The 19215-nt window shown below is 45.9% G+C and overlaps 1 protein-coding gene across 4 annotated transcripts in view; it reads right to left on the minus strand.

The window, feature by feature from the left end:
* The window catches only part of LOC100074016 (SPHK1 interactor, AKAP domain containing), an 81581-nt gene that overhangs the window by 53612 nt on the left and 8754 nt on the right, over positions 1–19215 (minus strand). For 3 of the 4 annotated variants that reach the window (XM_029071303.2, XM_029071314.2, XM_029071299.2), the window contains exon 2: positions 14721–14823. The exons of the other annotated variant lie outside the window; for it this stretch is intronic. In XM_029071303.2, the coding sequence (XP_028927136.1) occupies positions 14721–14823 (103 nt within the window). The remainder of the gene's footprint in view (positions 1–14720; positions 14824–19215) is intronic. 4 annotated transcript variants of the gene reach the window in all.

Genomic DNA, 19215 nt, shown 5'->3' on the forward strand with positions numbered 1-19215 from the left:
GGAATGGAACACTTCTGCATAGCCACTCTTCTCAACCTCTACCAGGCATATACTCCACCTGTGCTTTCAGTCCCCGCACAAGTCCCTGTGTCACTTACTCCCGCAACATTTCCCCGTCCATCCGCGCCCCCTCCCCCCAAAATGTACCCCTCACCTTTAATCCATCCAATCTCCCCTCTCTCAGGATCAATACCACACATCGACACTCAGCCTTGTCACCATCCACCCAACCTCCTCACCTTCAGCATCATGACCCCACACCAACACTGAGCCATATTGCCACCTCTCCACCCTTACGACCTTACGCCAACAAGCAGCCATGTCACCCCCCACCCAACCTCCCAACCCTCAGTTTATGACCATGACCACACACCATGTTCCCACCCACCCTCGGCTCCATGACCACTGAGCACCACTCCACCCTGTCACCACCCACCCAATCTCCCAGCCTTCACCATCACACTACCATATTCCGATACTCAGCCATATTGCCACTCACCCAACCTCCCCAGTACCACTACCGTACACTAACACTCAGCCACGTAACCACCGACCTTTCACCATCCCCGATCTTCTTAAACGAAGCCCATCCTACAGAGAAGTAGTGCAAACTCCTGCAGGGCTCATCTAGAGAGACGCAGCATAGCCTGACTGTCTCTGTTACCGATTTGTACATTCCAAGCGCTTAGTACAGTGCTCTGCACATAGTAAGCGCTCAATAAATAGTATTGAATACTACTGAACGAATGATGGATAGAGCACAGGACTGGAAGCCAGGAGACCTGGGTGCTAATCCCAGCCCTGCCATTTGCCGGCTGGGTGACCTTGGCCAAGTTGCTTCACTTCACTGGGCCTGAGTTTTCTCCTTTTTAAAAGACCTGCTCTCCCTTCTATTTCTATTGTAAACCTCAGAAGGACAGGGACAGTGTTTGATTTGATTATCGTGTATCAACCCCTGATATTGGCATAGTACTTGGCAATTAATAAGTGCTGAATAAATACCACAATTATAATTTTAATGGTATTTATTAAGCGCTTACTCCCTGCCAGGCACTGGACTCAGCTCTGAGATAGATCAGTCAAACAATCAATGGAATTTATTGAGCCTCTGACTCCCAAGCCCGGGCTCTTTCCACTGAGCCATGCTGCTTTTCTAAGCACTTAATGGTACTTATTAAGTACCATAAAACAAACAAACACTGCTTCTTTTTTTATGGTATTTGTTAAGCATTTACTATGTGCCAGTCACTGTGCTAAGCACTGGGGTAGATACAAATTAAGCAGGTTGGACACAGTGCCTGTCTCATATAGAGCTCACAGTCTTAATCCCCATTTTATAGATGAGCTAACTGAGGCACAGTGGAGTGACCTGCCTAAGGTCACACGGCAACCAAGTGGCAGATCCAGGATTAGAATCCAGGTCCTTCTAACCCGTAGCCCTGTGCTCTATCCACTAGGCTTACGATCCATATGAAGATCTGGTATCGGAGCTGCTGCTGCTGTTATTCTAGGATGCTTTCCAAAGGTCTGCTGCTGCTCCCGCATAAAATTCCCCACACCCCGAAGACACGAAGAAAAATACTGCCCCGATCACTAATGCCAACCCGATAAAAGTGAAACGTAATTGGATTCTGCAGTCTATTTTCCAGGTGACTACACAGGGACTGTTTGACCTCCAAGCTACAGAATGTGGCAGCAAGAGCTGAGGTGGAGGAAGGCTTGGTGTTTAAAATAAAAATATCAGACTTGAAATAAAAATATCAGACAGACTGTCTCATGTGATACAGGGACCGTACGCCTGACCTGGTTATCTCGGATCGACTCCGATGCTTAGAACAGTGCTTGGCACTTAGTAAGCGGTTAACAAATATCATTATTAATTATCAGACATCTAGGCAATCAATGCCATATCAGTCCTGGAAAGAGAACAGCCCAGCTGAAAACTTGACTGTCCAGATAAATCCAATGAATGACCACCCTAAGGAAAGGGCATTTGCTCCTCTCCACAGACCACCGCATTTCCAGATCAATGTAGGCAATTTTTAACAACAAAATGTGCTACAAACAGGAGACAAGCAACCCGAGGAACTTAGCATCAAGCATAAGACAGTGCTCACCCCTCCTCCAAGTGGGTTTACTACATCTGAGTCAGGATGTCACTAACATATTCAATCCGTCACCAAAACCTGTCGGTTCAACTTTCACAAATTCGCTAAAATCCACCCTTTCCTCTGCATTCAAACTCCTATTACACTGAGTCAACCTCTCCTCCTATCTTGCCTTGACTATTGTGTCTGCGTCCTCGCTGACATCCAAGCTTCCTTTCTCTTCCCATCCCAGTCTATACTTCCTTCTGGTACCAGGATCATTTTTCTAATAAAAAACATTGTCCATGTCTCCCCACTCCTCAAGAACCTCCAGTGGTTGCCCATCTGCCTGTGCATCAAACAGAGACTTCTTACCATAGGCTTTGAAGCACTCAATCACCTTGGCCCCATCTTACCTCCCTGATTTCCTACTAGGACCCACTCTTCACACTTCACTCTTCTAATAACCTACTCACGGCACCTTGATCTCTTCTCGCCACTGACTCCTTGCCCATATCCTGCCTCTGGCCTGCAACACTCTCCCCCTTCTTATCCAGCAATCACTCTCTCCAGCTTCAAAGCCTTATTAATAGCACATCTCCAAGAAACCTTCCCTGATTAAGTTCTCATTTCCCCTATTCCCTCTCCCATCTATGTCATTCCTGCACTAGGATTTGTACCCTTTATTCACTCCACTCTCAGCCCCCCAGTGCTTAAATACATGTCTGTAATTTATTTTATTTTCTCCCCCTCTAGTTTGTAAGATCCTTATGGGCAGAGAAAGTGTCTACCAATTTGGCTATAGTGTGCTCTCCCAAGTCCTTAGCACACAGTGAGAGTGCACAAATATGATTGACTGATTGTCACTACAGTGTTAAGTTTCAGTTCCTTCTGCAGAACCTGTGCTCTAGGTGTTAGCTAATTCTTTGGGCTTTACATCCAACTCAGTATACCGCAGAACACATTATATTTCCCAAACCTCTGACTATTGTCCATCCCTTTCCTCATTAAGCAGAAACCATTGGCTTTAAGGCTTTCAAATCAGCTCTCTCCCTCCTGCTTATCCACTCTCGTCTCCCCCTGCACCCCAGCCTGCACTCTTCATTGCTCTCATACTAACCTACTCACTCTGTCTCGGTTTGGCCTCTTCCACTTTTTAACTCTTGCTCACACTCTTCCCTCTACCTGGAACTCCTCCCCTTCAAATCTACCAAACCACAGCTTTCTCCGTCTTCAAAGCCCTCTGGAAATCACATCTCCTCCAATAAGCGTACCCTGAAAAGGGTTTATTCTTACCCTAAATTATGTTTCCACTACTCCCACTTCAGCACTTCTGCACCAAGTATGCACTTGTGTATTCCAATGGGGAAACCAACTCAAGAGCAGCTTTCCTCCATCTTGTTTTCAGTCTCCATTTTGCATTAATCCACCTTGTTTTCCTAAATCATACTTCAGCCACTCCCTTCCCTGACATCAATTCCAGGCCCCCCTTGTAGTCCGATAAGAAAACTGGAGCCAAACTTAATTGGAATCTGTTGCTGGTGTGAAGGAGCCGCAGGACCTCCGCGAACTATAAATAGCTACCTCTCCCACTTTAACGTGATGAGGTTGAGCTCGCTTTTAGGGCAACAGATTATGGCTGACCTCATCCTTACAGATCTGGATTTAATGTTGCTTTTGCTACATTGCTGCGACTTGGTTTTTATTTTGGGACTCGACACCAACAACTTGTAACTCCCTTGTATATACCAGTTTACATAGTGTGCTGCTCAAGCACTAACTCGTCAACATAGTCCCATCTTCTACTTCCTCCTATCTGTAATGGTGATAGGCTTCTTGAAAAAAGGGAGCATGTTTATTAACTCAGTTGTAATCACCTGAGTGTTTAGTACAGTGGTCTGCACACAGCGAGTGCTCAATAAGTGTTATTGTTTTACTGAAATTTCTATAGGGAGAATGGAATTTGTTTATGTTGTCTCAGGACATGAATCAATCAATCCTATTTATGGAACGATTACTCTGTGCATGTGAATACATCTCATTGCTCTCCTTAAAAATAACAGAAAAATAATTATTGTTTACAAACTTTTAAAATGCAGAGCACTCTATAGAAGAGTATAGAGGAAGCTTCCTTCTATAGAATGAATTCATTTCAGAAACAGCTCGTTCCACAAATTACTTCATGAGACTGCTCACTTCCAGAGCTATAATGAACTGTGTCATCATAAGCCAACCAGAATATTCTCTACTTTTTTAAACTGAGAAGCAGCCTGGCCTAGTGGAAAAAGCATGGGTTTGGGAGTCAGGACCTGGGTTCTTATACCAGTTCCACCACTTGCTTGCTGTGTTTCCTTGGGCAAGTCACTTCACTTCTTTGTGCCTCAATTTCCTCAACTGTAAAATAACAATAATAATGGTGGTATTTGGTAAGTGCTTACTATGTGCCAAGCTCTGTTCTAAGCACTGGGGTAGATACAAGGTAATCAGGTTGTCCAACCTGGGGCTCACAGTCTTTATCCCCATTTTACAGATGAGGTAACTGAGGCACAGGAAGTTAAGTGACTTGCCCAAAGTCACATAGCAGACAAATGAATATTTGTTTCCCCTCCTACTTAGACCCTGAGCCCCATGAGGGACAGGGACCATGTCCAGCCTGATTAACTTCTTATCTACCCCAGCGCTTAGAACCCTGCTTGATGCATAACAAGCACTTAATAAATACCATTTTTTTAAAAAGTTTGCCAAGTCGTACTGTGGTTCAGAACTGTGTGATTCACAGCTTGGATGGGGCATTCTTGGTTGTTTTGGACAAAGCTGGAGGGATCCTTGACATTGGTGGTTACAGCTCCTCCCTTTTAATCAATCTTATTTTTTGAGGGTTTATTGTTATAGAGCCCTGAAATAGGCGCCTGGGAGAGTACAATATAACACAGTTGACTGACATGTTCCCACCCACAGTGAGTTCACGATCCGGAGGAGGAGACAGACATTAATATAAATAAATTGCAGATATGTGCACAAGTGCTGTGGGGCTGAGGAGGGGTGAACAAAGGAAGCAAATGAGGGTGATGCAGAAGGGTGTGGGAGAAGAGGAAATGAGGGCTTAGTCAGGGAAGGCCTCTTGGAGGAGGTGTGCCTTCAATAAGGCTTTGAAGGTGGGGAGAGTGATCGTCTGTCAGGAAGAGGGAGGGCTATCCAGACCAGAAGCAGGATGTAGGCGAGAGGTTGGTGGTCGTGTAGACAAGATCGAGGTACAGTGAGTAGGTTGGTGTTAAAGAGAAGTGTTCAGGCTAGGTTGTAGTAGGAAAGCAGAGAGGTAAGAAGGAGGGAATGATTTTAAGGATTATCCATAACCCTGCAAGAACAACTGCAAACAAAGATTGAGGGGGATGGACAGCTGTTAGAATTCCAACCTCTCCTCAGCCTCTAATTTGATGCTGCTCCTGGGCTTTCCTGGAATTGGGATCATCTGTACTTCTTTAGCCGGAGCCCCAGATCTTCCACCAGTTTTGTGCCTGTCCTTAAAGATCTGCCTGCACCAATCACTCAAACGATCATAATAATTGAGCACTTACTGTATGCAGAGTACTCTGCCACTTGTCAGCTGTGTGACTGTGGGCAAGTCACTTCACTTCTCTGTGCCTCAGTTACCTCCTCTGTAAAATGGGGATTAACTGTGAGCCTCACGTGGGACAACCTGATTACCCTGTATCTGCCCCAGCGCTTAGAACAGTGCTCTGCACATAGTAAGCGCTTAACAAATACCAACATTATTATTATTATTACTAAACTAAGCACTTGGGAGAGTACAGTGTAAGAGGGTTGGTAGACACATTTCCTGTACACATCTAACTTGGAGAAACTGTTTATTGGCTGATCTGTCTGCACCTCATCTAATCTAAGATGAGAATTACACATTTGAGTGCAGAGGAAGCCTCATGTGAGTCTTAAACAGCTCTAGGAAACCTGACGTGCCACATGGAACTCAAGCAGCAAAACCCTGATGTCTCAGGGATCCGAGCTACACTTTTAACATTCTCAGGGGCTCTCCTCCTCCTCCCTTCCCAAGGGAAAATCTGATTGGAAGTGAACTGTTTTCTAAACCGGGAGGATTTCTCTAATCAATTAATCCGTTGAGTTTACTGAGTGCTCACTGCATGAAATAAGCACTGTACTGAGTGCTTTGCGAAGCAGCATGACCTACTGGCAAGAGCACGGCCCCAGGAGTCAGAGGACGTGGGTTCTAACCCCGACTCTGCCACTTGTTTGCTGTGTGGCCTTGGGCAAGTCACTTTACTTCTCTGTGCCTCAGTTCCCTCACCTGTAAAATGGGGATGAAGACTGTGAGCCCCATGTGGGACAGAGGTCGTGTCCCACCTGATTACCTTGTAGATACCTCAGCGCTGTTTGGCACATAGTTAAGTACTTAACAAATATCATAATTATTACCATTATTATTATTTGGATAGCACAATACAACATAGTTGGTAGACAAGTTCCCTGTCCACAGTGAGGCTTGGCCGGACAAACCAGCAGCTGAAAGTTCCCGGTTGTTCTGAGAATGGGTGTCAGTACTGTCCCTATCTGGCACAAAGTCAGCCAAGGAGACTTGGCCTGTCAGACTAAAAGCCAATAGCCTGGGAAAACCATTTCGCAACTTCTCTAGGCCTCAGTTTCCTCATCCGTAAAAGGGGGAAATAATACTATTATTATTGTTATTACGATCACCTTACAACCCTGATTAAAGCTTAATCATGGATTCATGGATTAATGCAGGTAATCCATGTAATACCAAGCGTGTTCAAGTAGGCTGTGATTCACTATTGCAAGTGGTCTTTGTAGGGATCAAAACATCCTACCAGACAGCCTTTTAGAGGGCCGCAAGTGATTGAGAAAATTGAAACTATCAGGTGTGATTTTCCTAAAATCTCTCCTGCTCCTCTCCTGTCCCTCCCTCCTCCTGCCCCTTCTTCAACTCTCCCATCTTTCCCAGCAGTATCTCAAGCAATCTCCTACTTTCTCTCAAAATCCACCCCCTTCACCTGCAAAAACGACCCCATCCCTTGGCACCTTTTATTCATTCATTCATTCATTCAGTAGCATTTATTGAGCCCTTACTATGTGCAGAACACCGTACTAAGCGCTTGGAATGTACAAATCGGTAACAGATAGAGACAATCCCTGCCCTTTGACGGGCTTACAGTCTAATCGGGGGAGACAGACAAAAACAACAGCAATAAATAGAATCAAGGGGAAGAACATCGCATTAAAACAATAGCAATAAATAGAATCAAGGTGATGCATTTCCCCCTTACCTTCTTCCCTTCCTGACTGCCATCTTCAGCTGTTTGCTAATGGCTTCTTCCCCATTGCTTCAAACATGCTCATGTCTCCCCTGTCCTAAAAAAACTCTCCAGTGACCCCACGGCTTCCCTCCCCTCAATTATCAGCCCTTCTTCCTCCTACCATTCCTCTTCAAATTCCTTGAGCGAGTTGTCTACATCTGCTGTCACAAATTCCTCTTCTCCAATTCCCTCACTGAACCTTGCCAATTTAGCTTCAACCCCCCTTCAGTCCACAGAAACCACCCTCTTAAAGGTCGCCAATGATCTTCTTGCCAAATCCAATGGCCTCTATTCCATCCTATTCCTCCGCGACCTCCCAGCTACCTTCGACACTGTTGGCCACCCCCTTCTGCTGGAAACATTACCCGACCTTGGCTTCATTGACATTGTCCTCTCCTGGTTCTCCTCCTATCTCTCTGGCTGCTCCTTCTCAGTCTCTTTCGTGGGCTCCTTCTCTGCCTCCCATCCCCTAACTGTAAGTGTCCCTCAGGATTCAGTTCTGGGTTTCCTTTTATTCTCCATTTACACCCACTCCCTTAGAGAACTCATTCACTCCCATGGCTTCAATAACCACCTGTGTGCCGATGATTTCCAAATCCACATCTCCAGCTCTGATCTCTCTCCTCTCTGCAGTCTCGCATTTCCTCCAAGATATCTCTACCTGCCTTAAAGACATCTCTACAAGGCATCTCCTGCTGACACCTCAAACTCTCATTTCTTCTTTTACCACTCTCTTCTGTCACCCTTATTTGCTTCCTTTATTCACCCCACAGCACTTATGTATATATCTATAATATATTTATTGATGTTAATGTCTGTCTCCCTATTCTAAACTGTGAGATCTTCAGGGGACAGGAAACATGACCACTAATTCTGTTATATTGTACTCTCTCAAGCACTTAGTGCAGTGTTCTGCGTACAGTATTTGTTAAATAAATGATTGATTGATTGATTGATTGATGAGAAACTACATCTCCTGATAAGCAAAGGGTCTGATTGCCTATTTTTCTCAACACCCACTGGGGCTTTCTGGGAGGAGTTTTCCTCTTTTTTATTTTTTATGGTGTTTGTTAAGTGCTTTCTACTTGCCAGGCACTGTTCTAAGCACTGGAGTAAATACAAGTTATTCCATTTGGACACAGTTTTTGTCCCACATACGGCTTACAGTCTTAATCCCCATTTTACAGATGAGGTAACTGAGGCACAGAGAAGTGAAGTGACTTGCCCAGGGTCACACAGCAAACAAGTCACAGAGCCAGAATTAGAACACAGGTCCTTCTGACTCCCAGGTTAATGTTCTATTCACTAGGCCACGCTGTATCTCTAGCCAAGCTGCTTCTGCAAGCCTTTTGAAGAAGCTATGCAAGCCTCAAGAGCCATTCTGCCTTCTCTCCTCCTAGGACTCCCTGTGTCTTGCAGTAGCTTCTAGAAACAGGTCTTCCAGGTGGTCATTTGCCCCGATCACGATAATATCAAGCTTGTGGGAAGGTAAGTCAGAGAAGAGGAGATTCATGGAATTATTGCCGGGTTTTGTGGTTTAAATCTTAGTATTCATTTTGAGTAAACTATGATCTTCTAGGAATCACAATGTAGAGAGATTCTCTTTAAGCTGGGTTCCCCAAACGTCCTGCGTGGAAGAGGGTGGTTAATTTACTCCTTATTCCAGTTTACTGTAGTAAGAAATCTCTCACATTAGCTGAGACCGGGTTTTGCGGATTGAAATAAAAACAAGGGCTTTTATGCACCCCTGAAGTGTCTAATGGATCAAAACAGACCCAAAGACCACACAGTAGAAACTCAACAGATACCAGATGATTTCAGTGCCAGTGAAAGGCCGAGGTGGCTTCACCTGAAACTCAAACAAGGACGTCGTGGCCTGGGCCCTTCCAAAAGCGTAAAACACTACTCCTCATCAGTGATATTTATCGAGGGCTTACTATCTGCAGAGTTCTGAACTAAGCCCTTGGGAGAGTACAATACAATAATAGACACATACTCTCACAAACATTAATATAAATAAATGACAGATATGTACATAAGTGCAGTGGGGCTGGGTGGGAGGATGAACAAAGGGAGTGACTCAGGAAGAGTTGGCAGCCATGTTCCCCGACCACAAAGAGCTTATCCTCATTACTGGAATGAAGTAAAGCCTTTCTAGTCCTTTTCGAGCTATTCCAGTAATCATATTAATAGCAATACTATTCCAATAATCATAATAATAGTTGTAGTATTTGTTAAGCTCTTACTGTGTGCCAAGCATTGTACTAAGTGCTGAGCAGCGTGGCGCAGTGGAAAGAGCACGGGCTTTCGAGTCAGGGCTCATGAGTTCGAATCCCAGCTCTGCCACTTGTCAGCTGGGTGACTGTGGGCAAGTCACAACTTCTCTGTGCCTCAATTCCTTCATCTGTAAAATGGGGATTAAGACTGTGAGCCCCACGTGGGACAACCTGATTCCCCTGTGTTTACCCCAGCGCTTAGAACAGTGCTCTGCACATAGTAAGAGCTTAACAAATACCAACATTATTATTATTATTATTATACAAGACAATCAGGTCCCAGACGGGACTCACAGTCTAACTAGGAGGGAGATTAGGTATTGAATTCCCATTTTGCAGGTGAGGGAATTGAGGCCCAGAGAAATTAAGTGACTTGCCCAAGACCACACAGCAGACACATGTCAGATGTTCAAGGACACATCAGGGAATCTGGAAGTTGCTATTAGAATACAATTCTGATTCCCTGGAAAACTCTGTGCAACTCGAGAGGCTGAGAGCGTTACCTGTACCTACCCCAGCGCTTCAAACAGTGCTCCGCACATAGTAAGCTTAACAAATACCAACATTATTATTATTGTCAAGACTTTTGAATTGTTCATACAGGAGCATCTAAATCCTAATGACTGAGCTCTGGAAACACACACACACACACACAGAAACATAAAGATGATTATGAACCACTCTTAGACCAGGAAAGGACTGTCAATGAATGATAAATCTGCATAGATATGTGGAAGCGTAATGTTCAGGGTCCTTCATTTGCCCTCTTCTCTCTGAACTGTTTCAGTTTAGACTTGCCTCTGGTTACCAAGGCAATCGAGTCCACAACACATGTTCACTTTGTTTCTGTAGGAGTAGCTGAAAACAAAATGAAGCTACTGTTTTAGTGGGGTTGAGTGGATTTAATCACTCTGAGAACAAGGTAGAAAACCCCGCCCGAGGGATGTTGCTGCCCAGCCTGATGTATTTATCCTGTATTGTACTTCGATTAAATTAGGTGCTGTACTGTATGAAAGCAAGCTCTGGTTTACTCAAAACTGAGCTGGCGCTGACTAGCAGGAGAATCTCTGCCTCTCAACGGCCTCTCCCGCCTAGGAGCACTAATAGTAATAAACTTGACTCTGGCATATCTTTTTTTAAACACAGCGCAGGGGTCGGGAAGTTTTTCTTCCACACATAGCAACTCGTACTCGGCAAACTTTACCTACTGCCGAGGATTGTATGGGAAGCAGCATGGCATATTGGAAAGAGCATGGGCCTAGGAGTCAGAAGGATCTGGGTTTCTAATCCCTGCTCTTCCACTTATCTGCCATGGGAATTTAGGTAAATCAGTTCACTTCTGTAAATCACTTCATCTGTAAAATGGGGATTAAGACTGTGAACTCCACGTGGGACAGGGACTGAATCCTCTATTCACCCCAGCACTTAGTACAGTTCCTGGCACATAAAACACCATAAAAAAGGATCAACATCAGCTACACAGAATTGAAAACTGTCACTGACTTCTATTTTCTGAGTAGCACTTTGTCCAAGGTGAGAGAATAGACAAGTAGGTAGAAATTCAAATCTGGAAAATTAGAGATTTGCAGGGAGGCTCAAACAGTGTAGCAATAATGTAGTATCAAAATTTAGACTACGCTAATGGTATTCAGGGCAATTTTCATTCAGTCAGTCGTATTTATAATAATAATGTTAGGATTTGTTAAGCGCTTACTATGTGCCGAGCACTGTTTGAAGTGCTGGGGTAGATACAGGGTAATCAGGTCCCATGCGGGGCTCACAGTCTTCATCCCCATTTTCCAGATGAGGTAACTGAGGCACAGAGAAGTTAAGTGACTTGCCCAAAGCCACACAGCTGACAAGCGGCGGAGCTGGGATTAGAACCCATGACCTCTGACTCCTAAGCCCGTGCTCTTTCCACTGAGCCACGCTGCTTTCCCGTGGAAAGAGCACGGGCTTTGGAGTCAGAGGTCATGGGTTCGAATCCCGGCTCGACCACTTGTCAGCTGTGTGACTTTGGGCAAGTCACTTAATTTCTCTGTGACTCAGTTTCCTCATCTGGAAAATGGGGATGAAGACTGTGAGCCCCACGTGGGACAACCTGATTCCCCTGTGTCTATCCCAGCGCTTAGAACAGTGCTCGGCACATAGTAAGCGCTTAACAAATACCAACATTATTATTATTATTATCATTATTATTGTTGAGCGCTTACCGCGTGCATAGCACTGTACTAAGCACTTGGATAGTACAATTCAGCAAAAGATAAAGACAATCCCTACCCAATATGCCCATCCTTTTTTTATCCTAGGCTCCAGCTTTGATTTCTAGAGCAGTTCCACTGACAGCAAATACGCGCAATATGCAGAAAGTGCTAGACCGAGTGCAACAGACAAATAAAACATAAGGGAAAGAGATGGACTGGGACACAGAGATTCAAAAAGGCTAAGACACCAAAGATAGACAAATGGAACAAAAACTAGAAACAAAAAGAGGAGAGGCAAAGACATAGATACATACAGTCATATATACAGAGAGATGTAGATTGAATGACAGACAGGCAGAAAAGCAGAGAGGCAGAGAGACAGAGTCAAGAAGGTTCATGAAAGGAGAGAGGGTATGTCTTGCTAGGTGGATGGCAAAAAGGGCTTAGAGGACTGCTATTGATCAATTATTTTTATTGAGCCCTTACTATGTGCAGAGCACTGTAATAATAATAATGATAATTGTCATATTTGTTAAGAATTATGTGCCAGGCTCCCAGATTTTCCCCGATCAATGTCCCAATATTCCATATTTTTAACTTTGCTGGGACCTGCTGCTGCCCAGGAATGTTTTGGACGTGGAATGAGCCTTACGGGTGGCATGTTTAGATTAAGCTCTGACTTTGGGCACACAGAGGCCCTGTGGCTCCACCAGCCTCTGATGAATCCAAGTTTCTTTATCCAAAGTTCAAAGTTCTTGGATTTGGTTTGCCTGCCGCCCCCCATCCCAGGGAGAAGTGAGATGGACTCGGGCTGTAGTCCGTGACAGAGGGGCTCCCCAAAGTAAACCTACTGCACCGGGACCTGTTCACCAGTCCAAATTCAGTCAATCAATGGTATTTATTGAGCACTTACTCTGTGCAGAGCAGAACATCAGAATAGAGGTGTACATAGAGTTGTAATAGAGAACACGATCTCTACCCACAAGGAGTTTACAGTCAAGCTGCTCTCCTTTCCCTTGGGTTCCAAGCCTAACTTTTCCCGTGAATCATCATCATTTATCCTACCCGAAGACCTTGTCTCCACTTCTCTTCCCCCAAAAGTGGTTGTGGTGATTCCTATCTGCCTTTTGAAGCTGCCCCAATCTCATCCTACATTTCCAGATCCTTTCCTTGTTTTGGTCAGGTGGTCTACAGAGAAGATTTTAAGTGGGTCAATATAGACATCCCTGCCTCTTTTCTGTTGTGCCTATTATAAATAATAATAATTATTATTATGGTATTTAAGTGCTTACTATGTGTCAGGCACTGTACTAAACGCTGGGGTGCATACAAGCTAATCAGGTTGGACACAGTCCCTGTCCCGCAGAGCACTCACAATCTTAATCCCCATTTTGCAGATAAAGCAAATGAGGCCCAGAGAAGTGACGTGACCTTCCCAGGGCCACACAGCAGTCAAGTGGGGGAGATGGGATTAGAACCCATGACCTTCTGACTCCCAGGCCCGTTATCTATCCACTACACCATGCTGCTTCCTTCCCAGAGTTGTGGCGGTGTCCCAGTGGAACTTCCCAAAGTCTAAGGACCTGAAAATGAAGAACTTGCACCTTGCCCCCTCTTACCTCACCTCACTACTCTCCTTCTATAACCCAGCCCACACACTTCACTCCTCTAATGTTAACCTTCTCACTGTGCCTCCATCTCACCCGCCTCGCCACCGATCCCTCTGACCTGGAATGCCCTCCCTCCTCAAATCTGATTGACAATAACTCTCCCCCACCTTCAAAATCTCACTGAAGGCAAATCTCTAAGAGGCCTTCCCAGACTGAGCCCCGCCACTTTCCTCTTCTCCTACTCCCTTCTGCATCACCCCGACTTGCTCGCTTTGTTCTTCCCCACTTCCAGCCCCACAGCACTTATATACATATTTGTAATTTATTTGTATTGATTTCTGTCTCCCCTCTTCCAGACTGTAAGCTTGGTGTGGGCAGCGAATGTGTCTGTTTAATAACAATAATAATAATAGTATTTGTTAAGCACTTACTATGTGTCAAGCACTGTTCTAAGTACTGGGGCAGATACAAGGCACTCAGGTTGTCCCACATAAGGCTCACAGTCTTAATCCCCGTTTTACAGATGAGGTAACTGAGGCACAGAGAAGTGAAGTGACTTGCACAAGGCCACACAGCACAAGTGGCAGAATCAGGATTAGAACCCATGCCCTCTGACTCCCAAACCTGTGCTCTTGTTGTATTGTACCCACCCAAGCGCTCAGTAAAGTCCTCTGAATAGATGAATAATAGTAATAATAATTATGGTATTTGTTAAGCATTTACTGTGAGCCAAGGACTGTCCTGAGTGCTGGGGGAGATACGAAATCATCAGGGCCCACAAGGAGCTCACAGTCTAAGTAGGATGGAGAACAGATATTGAATCCCCCTCTTGCAGATAAGGAACTGAGGCATAGAGAAGTTAAGCGACTTGCCCAAGGCCACGCTGCAGGCAAGTGGTGGAGCCAGGAGTAGAACCCAGGTCCTCTGGCTTCCAGGCCCGTGCTCTTTTCACTAGGCCACGCTGCTTCTCTATCTCCAAAATGGCACACACCCCAGACCTTTCCTGCAAATGGCATTTCTCTGTGTAAGGAAAGACAGCAGCATGTTACTGCAGTGATGGTTGAGGGGGCAGGTGTGAAGTCACAGTCGATTTTCCCGAATTTCATCTCATCTGCTCTGGAGTAGTCCTAGCCAAAAGGAAGGTGAGCCCGCTGCCTTGCCCCACTTTGAGAGGAAAATAGATGTAGAGTGGATTTACCTTCTTCCGTACCGTGACGGAGCTCCCCCAGCTGCTTCCCACACCGTCTTGGCTGCCGCCTTGCTGTTCCGAGCCTCTGGGCCCCAGGGGAGGGGACGTAGTGCTGAGGGAAACAAGGGGCATCAGAATGGACAGACACATTCCGGGGAGACACACGACACAGGAATGAGGATAAAGCCCGGCAACAAAGTTCAATTTTTCAGAGATTTCCTCCTCGCCTAGATTGTGTATCAAATGCTCCGCCACTCCGATTCTGGCATCCACATTTCCTGGATGCGTTCAAATTTCCCAAATGGCAGAGCCACCACAAACTGTCCTATTGTTGTGAATCTAAAAAAAAAAAAAAAAAATCGCACCTCGGGCCCTCAGTCTGTAATAAGGCTTCGAAGACACAATCCCAGCTGCCGGCTGGTAATGATATGCTAACAAGTACCGCTAGCTTCATCTCCTAAAGAAAACAGTTTGAAACTCCAAATTAAATACTCACTGCCACATTCATTCAGCCTGGCAGGGACCGGCAGAAACAAAAAGACTCGATCGTCCGAGAGTGCGAGATGCACGGGATGAAAGAGCGTTGGACTCATCTCACGCTGCTGGGCTGGAGGGAAACAGACTGGAAAGAGCCCATAGGGCTCTTGTTGGCTGGGGCTGAAGTCAGGGAGGGGGTTTAGCCCTCCCAGCACCCCATAACTCTTTCTCTCTGTGCCATTTGGGAGAAACACTGAGGCAGCCAGGATGGGAGGCTGGAGTGGGGTTGGCAGGGATTATGCCAGTAGTGAGGCAGCTGTGACTGCTCCAATAATAATAATTATGGCATTTGTTCAGCACTTCTAGGTGTCAAAGCATGAAGAGTTGGGATAGATGCAAGTGAAATCGGTTCGATACAGCCCCTGTCCCACATGGGGTAGAAGCAGTACTGAAATCCCCTTTGAAAGTTGAGGAAACTGAGACATAGAGAAGGGAAGGGATTTGCTCCAGGTCACTTAGTAGAGGTGGGATTAGAACTCAGGTCTTCTGACTCCCAGGCCCACGCTCATTCCACCTGGCCACGCTGTCGTTTCTTCCAAAAGATGTCCCCAGAGGTCAGAAAGCAGTGAGGAGGAGGAAGGGCAGGGGGAAGAAAGAAGAGGGATGGGGTCTCACCGCCTCCAGCTTCCCCTCACAGATTTATTCCCTCTGTGATTTCTGAAAAGAGGGGCTGAACTGTGTCCAACCTGATTAGCTTGTATCTTCCCCCACGCTTAATATAGTGCTTAACAGATACCACTTTAACAAAAAAAAAAGCTCAGGACAGGCTTCATATTTTTAGGATGGGCAGGGAACATGCCTACCAACTCTGTTGTACTGTACTCTCCCACATGCCTAGTTCAGTGCTCTGCACACCGTATGTGCTCAATAAAGATGATTGATTGATTGATTGATTGATTAGGATGGCATTGAAGTTTGGGGAGAATAAGGGTCTGATTCTCCTCCTCTGGTCCCAGAAAGTTTCAGAAGTCATACGCAACCCTGGACCTGGAAATGATAACTGTGGTATTTGTTAAATGCTTACTACGTGCCGGGCACCATACTGAGCGCTGGGGTAGAGACAAGCAAATTGAGTTGGACACAGTCTCTGGCCCACATAGGCTCACAGTCTTAATCCCCATTTTACAGATGAGGGAACTGAGACCCAGAGAAGTGAAGTGAGTTGCCCAAAGTCACACAGCAGACACGTGGTGGAGCCGGGATTAGAACCCAGGTCCTTCTGACTCCCAGGCCCGTGCTCTATCCACTAGGCCACACGGCTTCTCTAGGTTAGTGGGAAGGCCTCCCTCGGCCCATTCCCTAACATAAACCGGATTGCTACTGTCCACGTAGCTCCCAACCAGAGACCACAGCGCCATGAACCTTTGGGAGTTGTCCCCAATGTCCTACCTCCTTCAGTGGTCTCTAGGACACTCAGCCTCTGAGGCGGCTGCAACCTAGGCGAGCTCGCGGGCTAGCACTCTGGGGAGTTCTGTAGCTCAAGAGCCCGTGGCCTACAGCCTACAAGCCGCATCCGGCTCATCTTGGAACCACACGTAACTCCATACGCTCCGGACCCGCTCCTAGGAAGAGCGGCCTCCCTTCCCTCCCACCCAGCCGAGAGCCGCAGCAACAACTGTTCTCTGCCGCGGGATCACCGTTGCAGCGGTTTTGAGGGCGAAGTCATCCCCTGGTTCCGGCCGCGACCCCTTCGTCTCGCCCTTTCAGGGGCTACTACAGAGGGACTAGAGCCGCACTGAGGTAGAGAATGGAGCTGGGGAGCCAAGCACCCCAATCCCACCTCTCCTCCTTCCCTCCCCCCACCCCACTCCTTGCTCCTATTCATGAGACACGTTCTTCTATCCTGAGAGGGAGGCGAGACTTGTTTTCCTCTAAACTCAATCCCGGGGTCTCAGGGAAAAGCAAGGCACCAGTGGGAGTACAAAGGGGAGAAGAGAAGGGCAGGGGATTGGAAAGAGCCTCTCCCCCGATTAGACCGTAAGCCCGTCAAAGGGCAGGGACTGTCTCTATCTGTTACCGATTTGTCCATTCCAAGCGCTTAGTACAGTGCTCTGCACATAGTAAGCGCTCAATAAATACTATTGAATGAATGAATACCTTCACCTGCCCGAAACCCACGATCTGGGGCAAGCCCAGACGGTCTTTAGAACAGCTCACGTAAGGTGGTGTGCTCTCTCCAGACAATTCACCTAGAGCTTGCTGTGGGCCAGCTGAGAGAATAGGTGTAACCGCTTGGTTTGGTGGGTTTTTTTTTTTTTAACAACGATATTTGTTAAGTTCCTACCACGTGCCAGGCACCGTACTAAGCACCGGATAGATACAAGCTAATTAGGTTGGACACAGTCCCATGGTGCTCACAGTCTTCGTCCCCATTTTACAGATGAGGTAACTGAGGCATAGAGAAGTTGGATAATAATTATTATGGTATTTGTTAAGCACTTACCATGTGCCAGGCACTATACTAAGCACTGGGTAGATACAGGTTGGACACAGTCCATGGGGCTCATAATTTTAGCCCCCATTTTACAGATGAGGTAACTGAAGTTAAGTGACTTGCCCAAGGTCCCACAGCTAGAAATTGGCAGAGCCAGCATTACAACCCAGGTCCTTCTGACTCCCAAGTCCTTGGTCTGTCCACTAAGCAGTGCTTTTACTCACTTTCTCAAATTAGTTCATAGAGAATTATTATGTTTTTTTAAAAATGTTTCTTTTTTTGTTAAGCTCTTACTATGTGCCGGGCACCGTATTAAATGCCAGGGTTTATACAAGTTAATCGGGTTAGGTGAGGAGTTTAGTATTTAGGCTGTAGTCTGAGGTTTAGAATATTCGGTCTGTTTTCCCTTCTGCAGTTACTTCTGTCTTTGCAGAATTAAACCCTAATGTGTGCTCAAGTCGTGATGCTGATTCTGTGAAGATGTGGCCCGGAACCTTTAATGTCTCTCAGGCGCCCATCTCAGTACTTCTCAGGGATCTTTTAAAACCTCAGTTCTTTTGGATCTGTAGGGAGATTTAAGGTTGTAAATGCTCCTGAGAGATCTAAACTGCGGGTTTATCACCTAACAGAGCAGCAGTTAGATTAGTTTTAGAGGAGGAAAAAGTATAATCCGGGATGTAGCTGAAGAAGATAGAGGAAAGCCGGGAGCCTTTCAACCAGTGGTTTGGGATTTTTGTTTATTCAGAGAAAAGGAATTTGCCATTGCAGACTTTGCATTCTTTCAGTCGTATTTATTGAGCACTTACTGTGTGCACTTCCAAGTACTTCGTGCTTGGGAAGTACAATTATACTAATAATTATTATGGTATTTGTTAAGCGCTTACTATGTGCAGAGCACTGTTCTAAGCGCTGGGGTAGATACAGGGTAATCAGATTGTCCCACGTGAGGCTCACAGTTCATCCCCATTTTCCAGATGAGGTAACTGAGGCCCAGAGAAGTGAAGTGACTTGCCCAAGGTCACACAGCAGACAAGTGGAGGAGTAGGGATTAGAAACCATGACCTCTGACTCCCAAGCCCGTGCTCTTTCCACTAAGCCACGCTGCTTCTCTAAAAGCAGAGATAGTTCCCGCCCACAAAGGGCAGACTTTGCCGTGAACTCTCCCGGCTCCACCCGTCATCTGCTGTGCAACCTTGGGCAAATGACTTCACTTCTCTGTGCCTCATTTACCTCATCTGGAAAATGGGGATTAAAAGTGTGAGCCCCACGTGGGACAACCTGATAACCTTGCATCTACCCTAGCGCTTAGAACAGTGCTTGGCACATAGTAAGCGCTTAACAAATACCGTCATTATTATTATTACAGTGCCTGGCACGTAAGTGCTTAGGAAATACTATTTAAAAAACATAAGTTCAGTACAGTGCTCTGCTTGCAGTAAACGCTCAGAAAACTCAATTCATTAAATAATTGATTTGCAGGCCAGGAGTAAAGGGTTCTGAATAGGACTTGATGATCCAACAGCTGTATGTAAC

This window comes from Ornithorhynchus anatinus, chromosome 1 (genome assembly GCF_004115215.2).
Source record: "Ornithorhynchus anatinus isolate Pmale09 chromosome 1, mOrnAna1.pri.v4, whole genome shotgun sequence".
NCBI lineage: Eukaryota > Metazoa > Chordata > Mammalia > Monotremata > Ornithorhynchidae > Ornithorhynchus > Ornithorhynchus anatinus.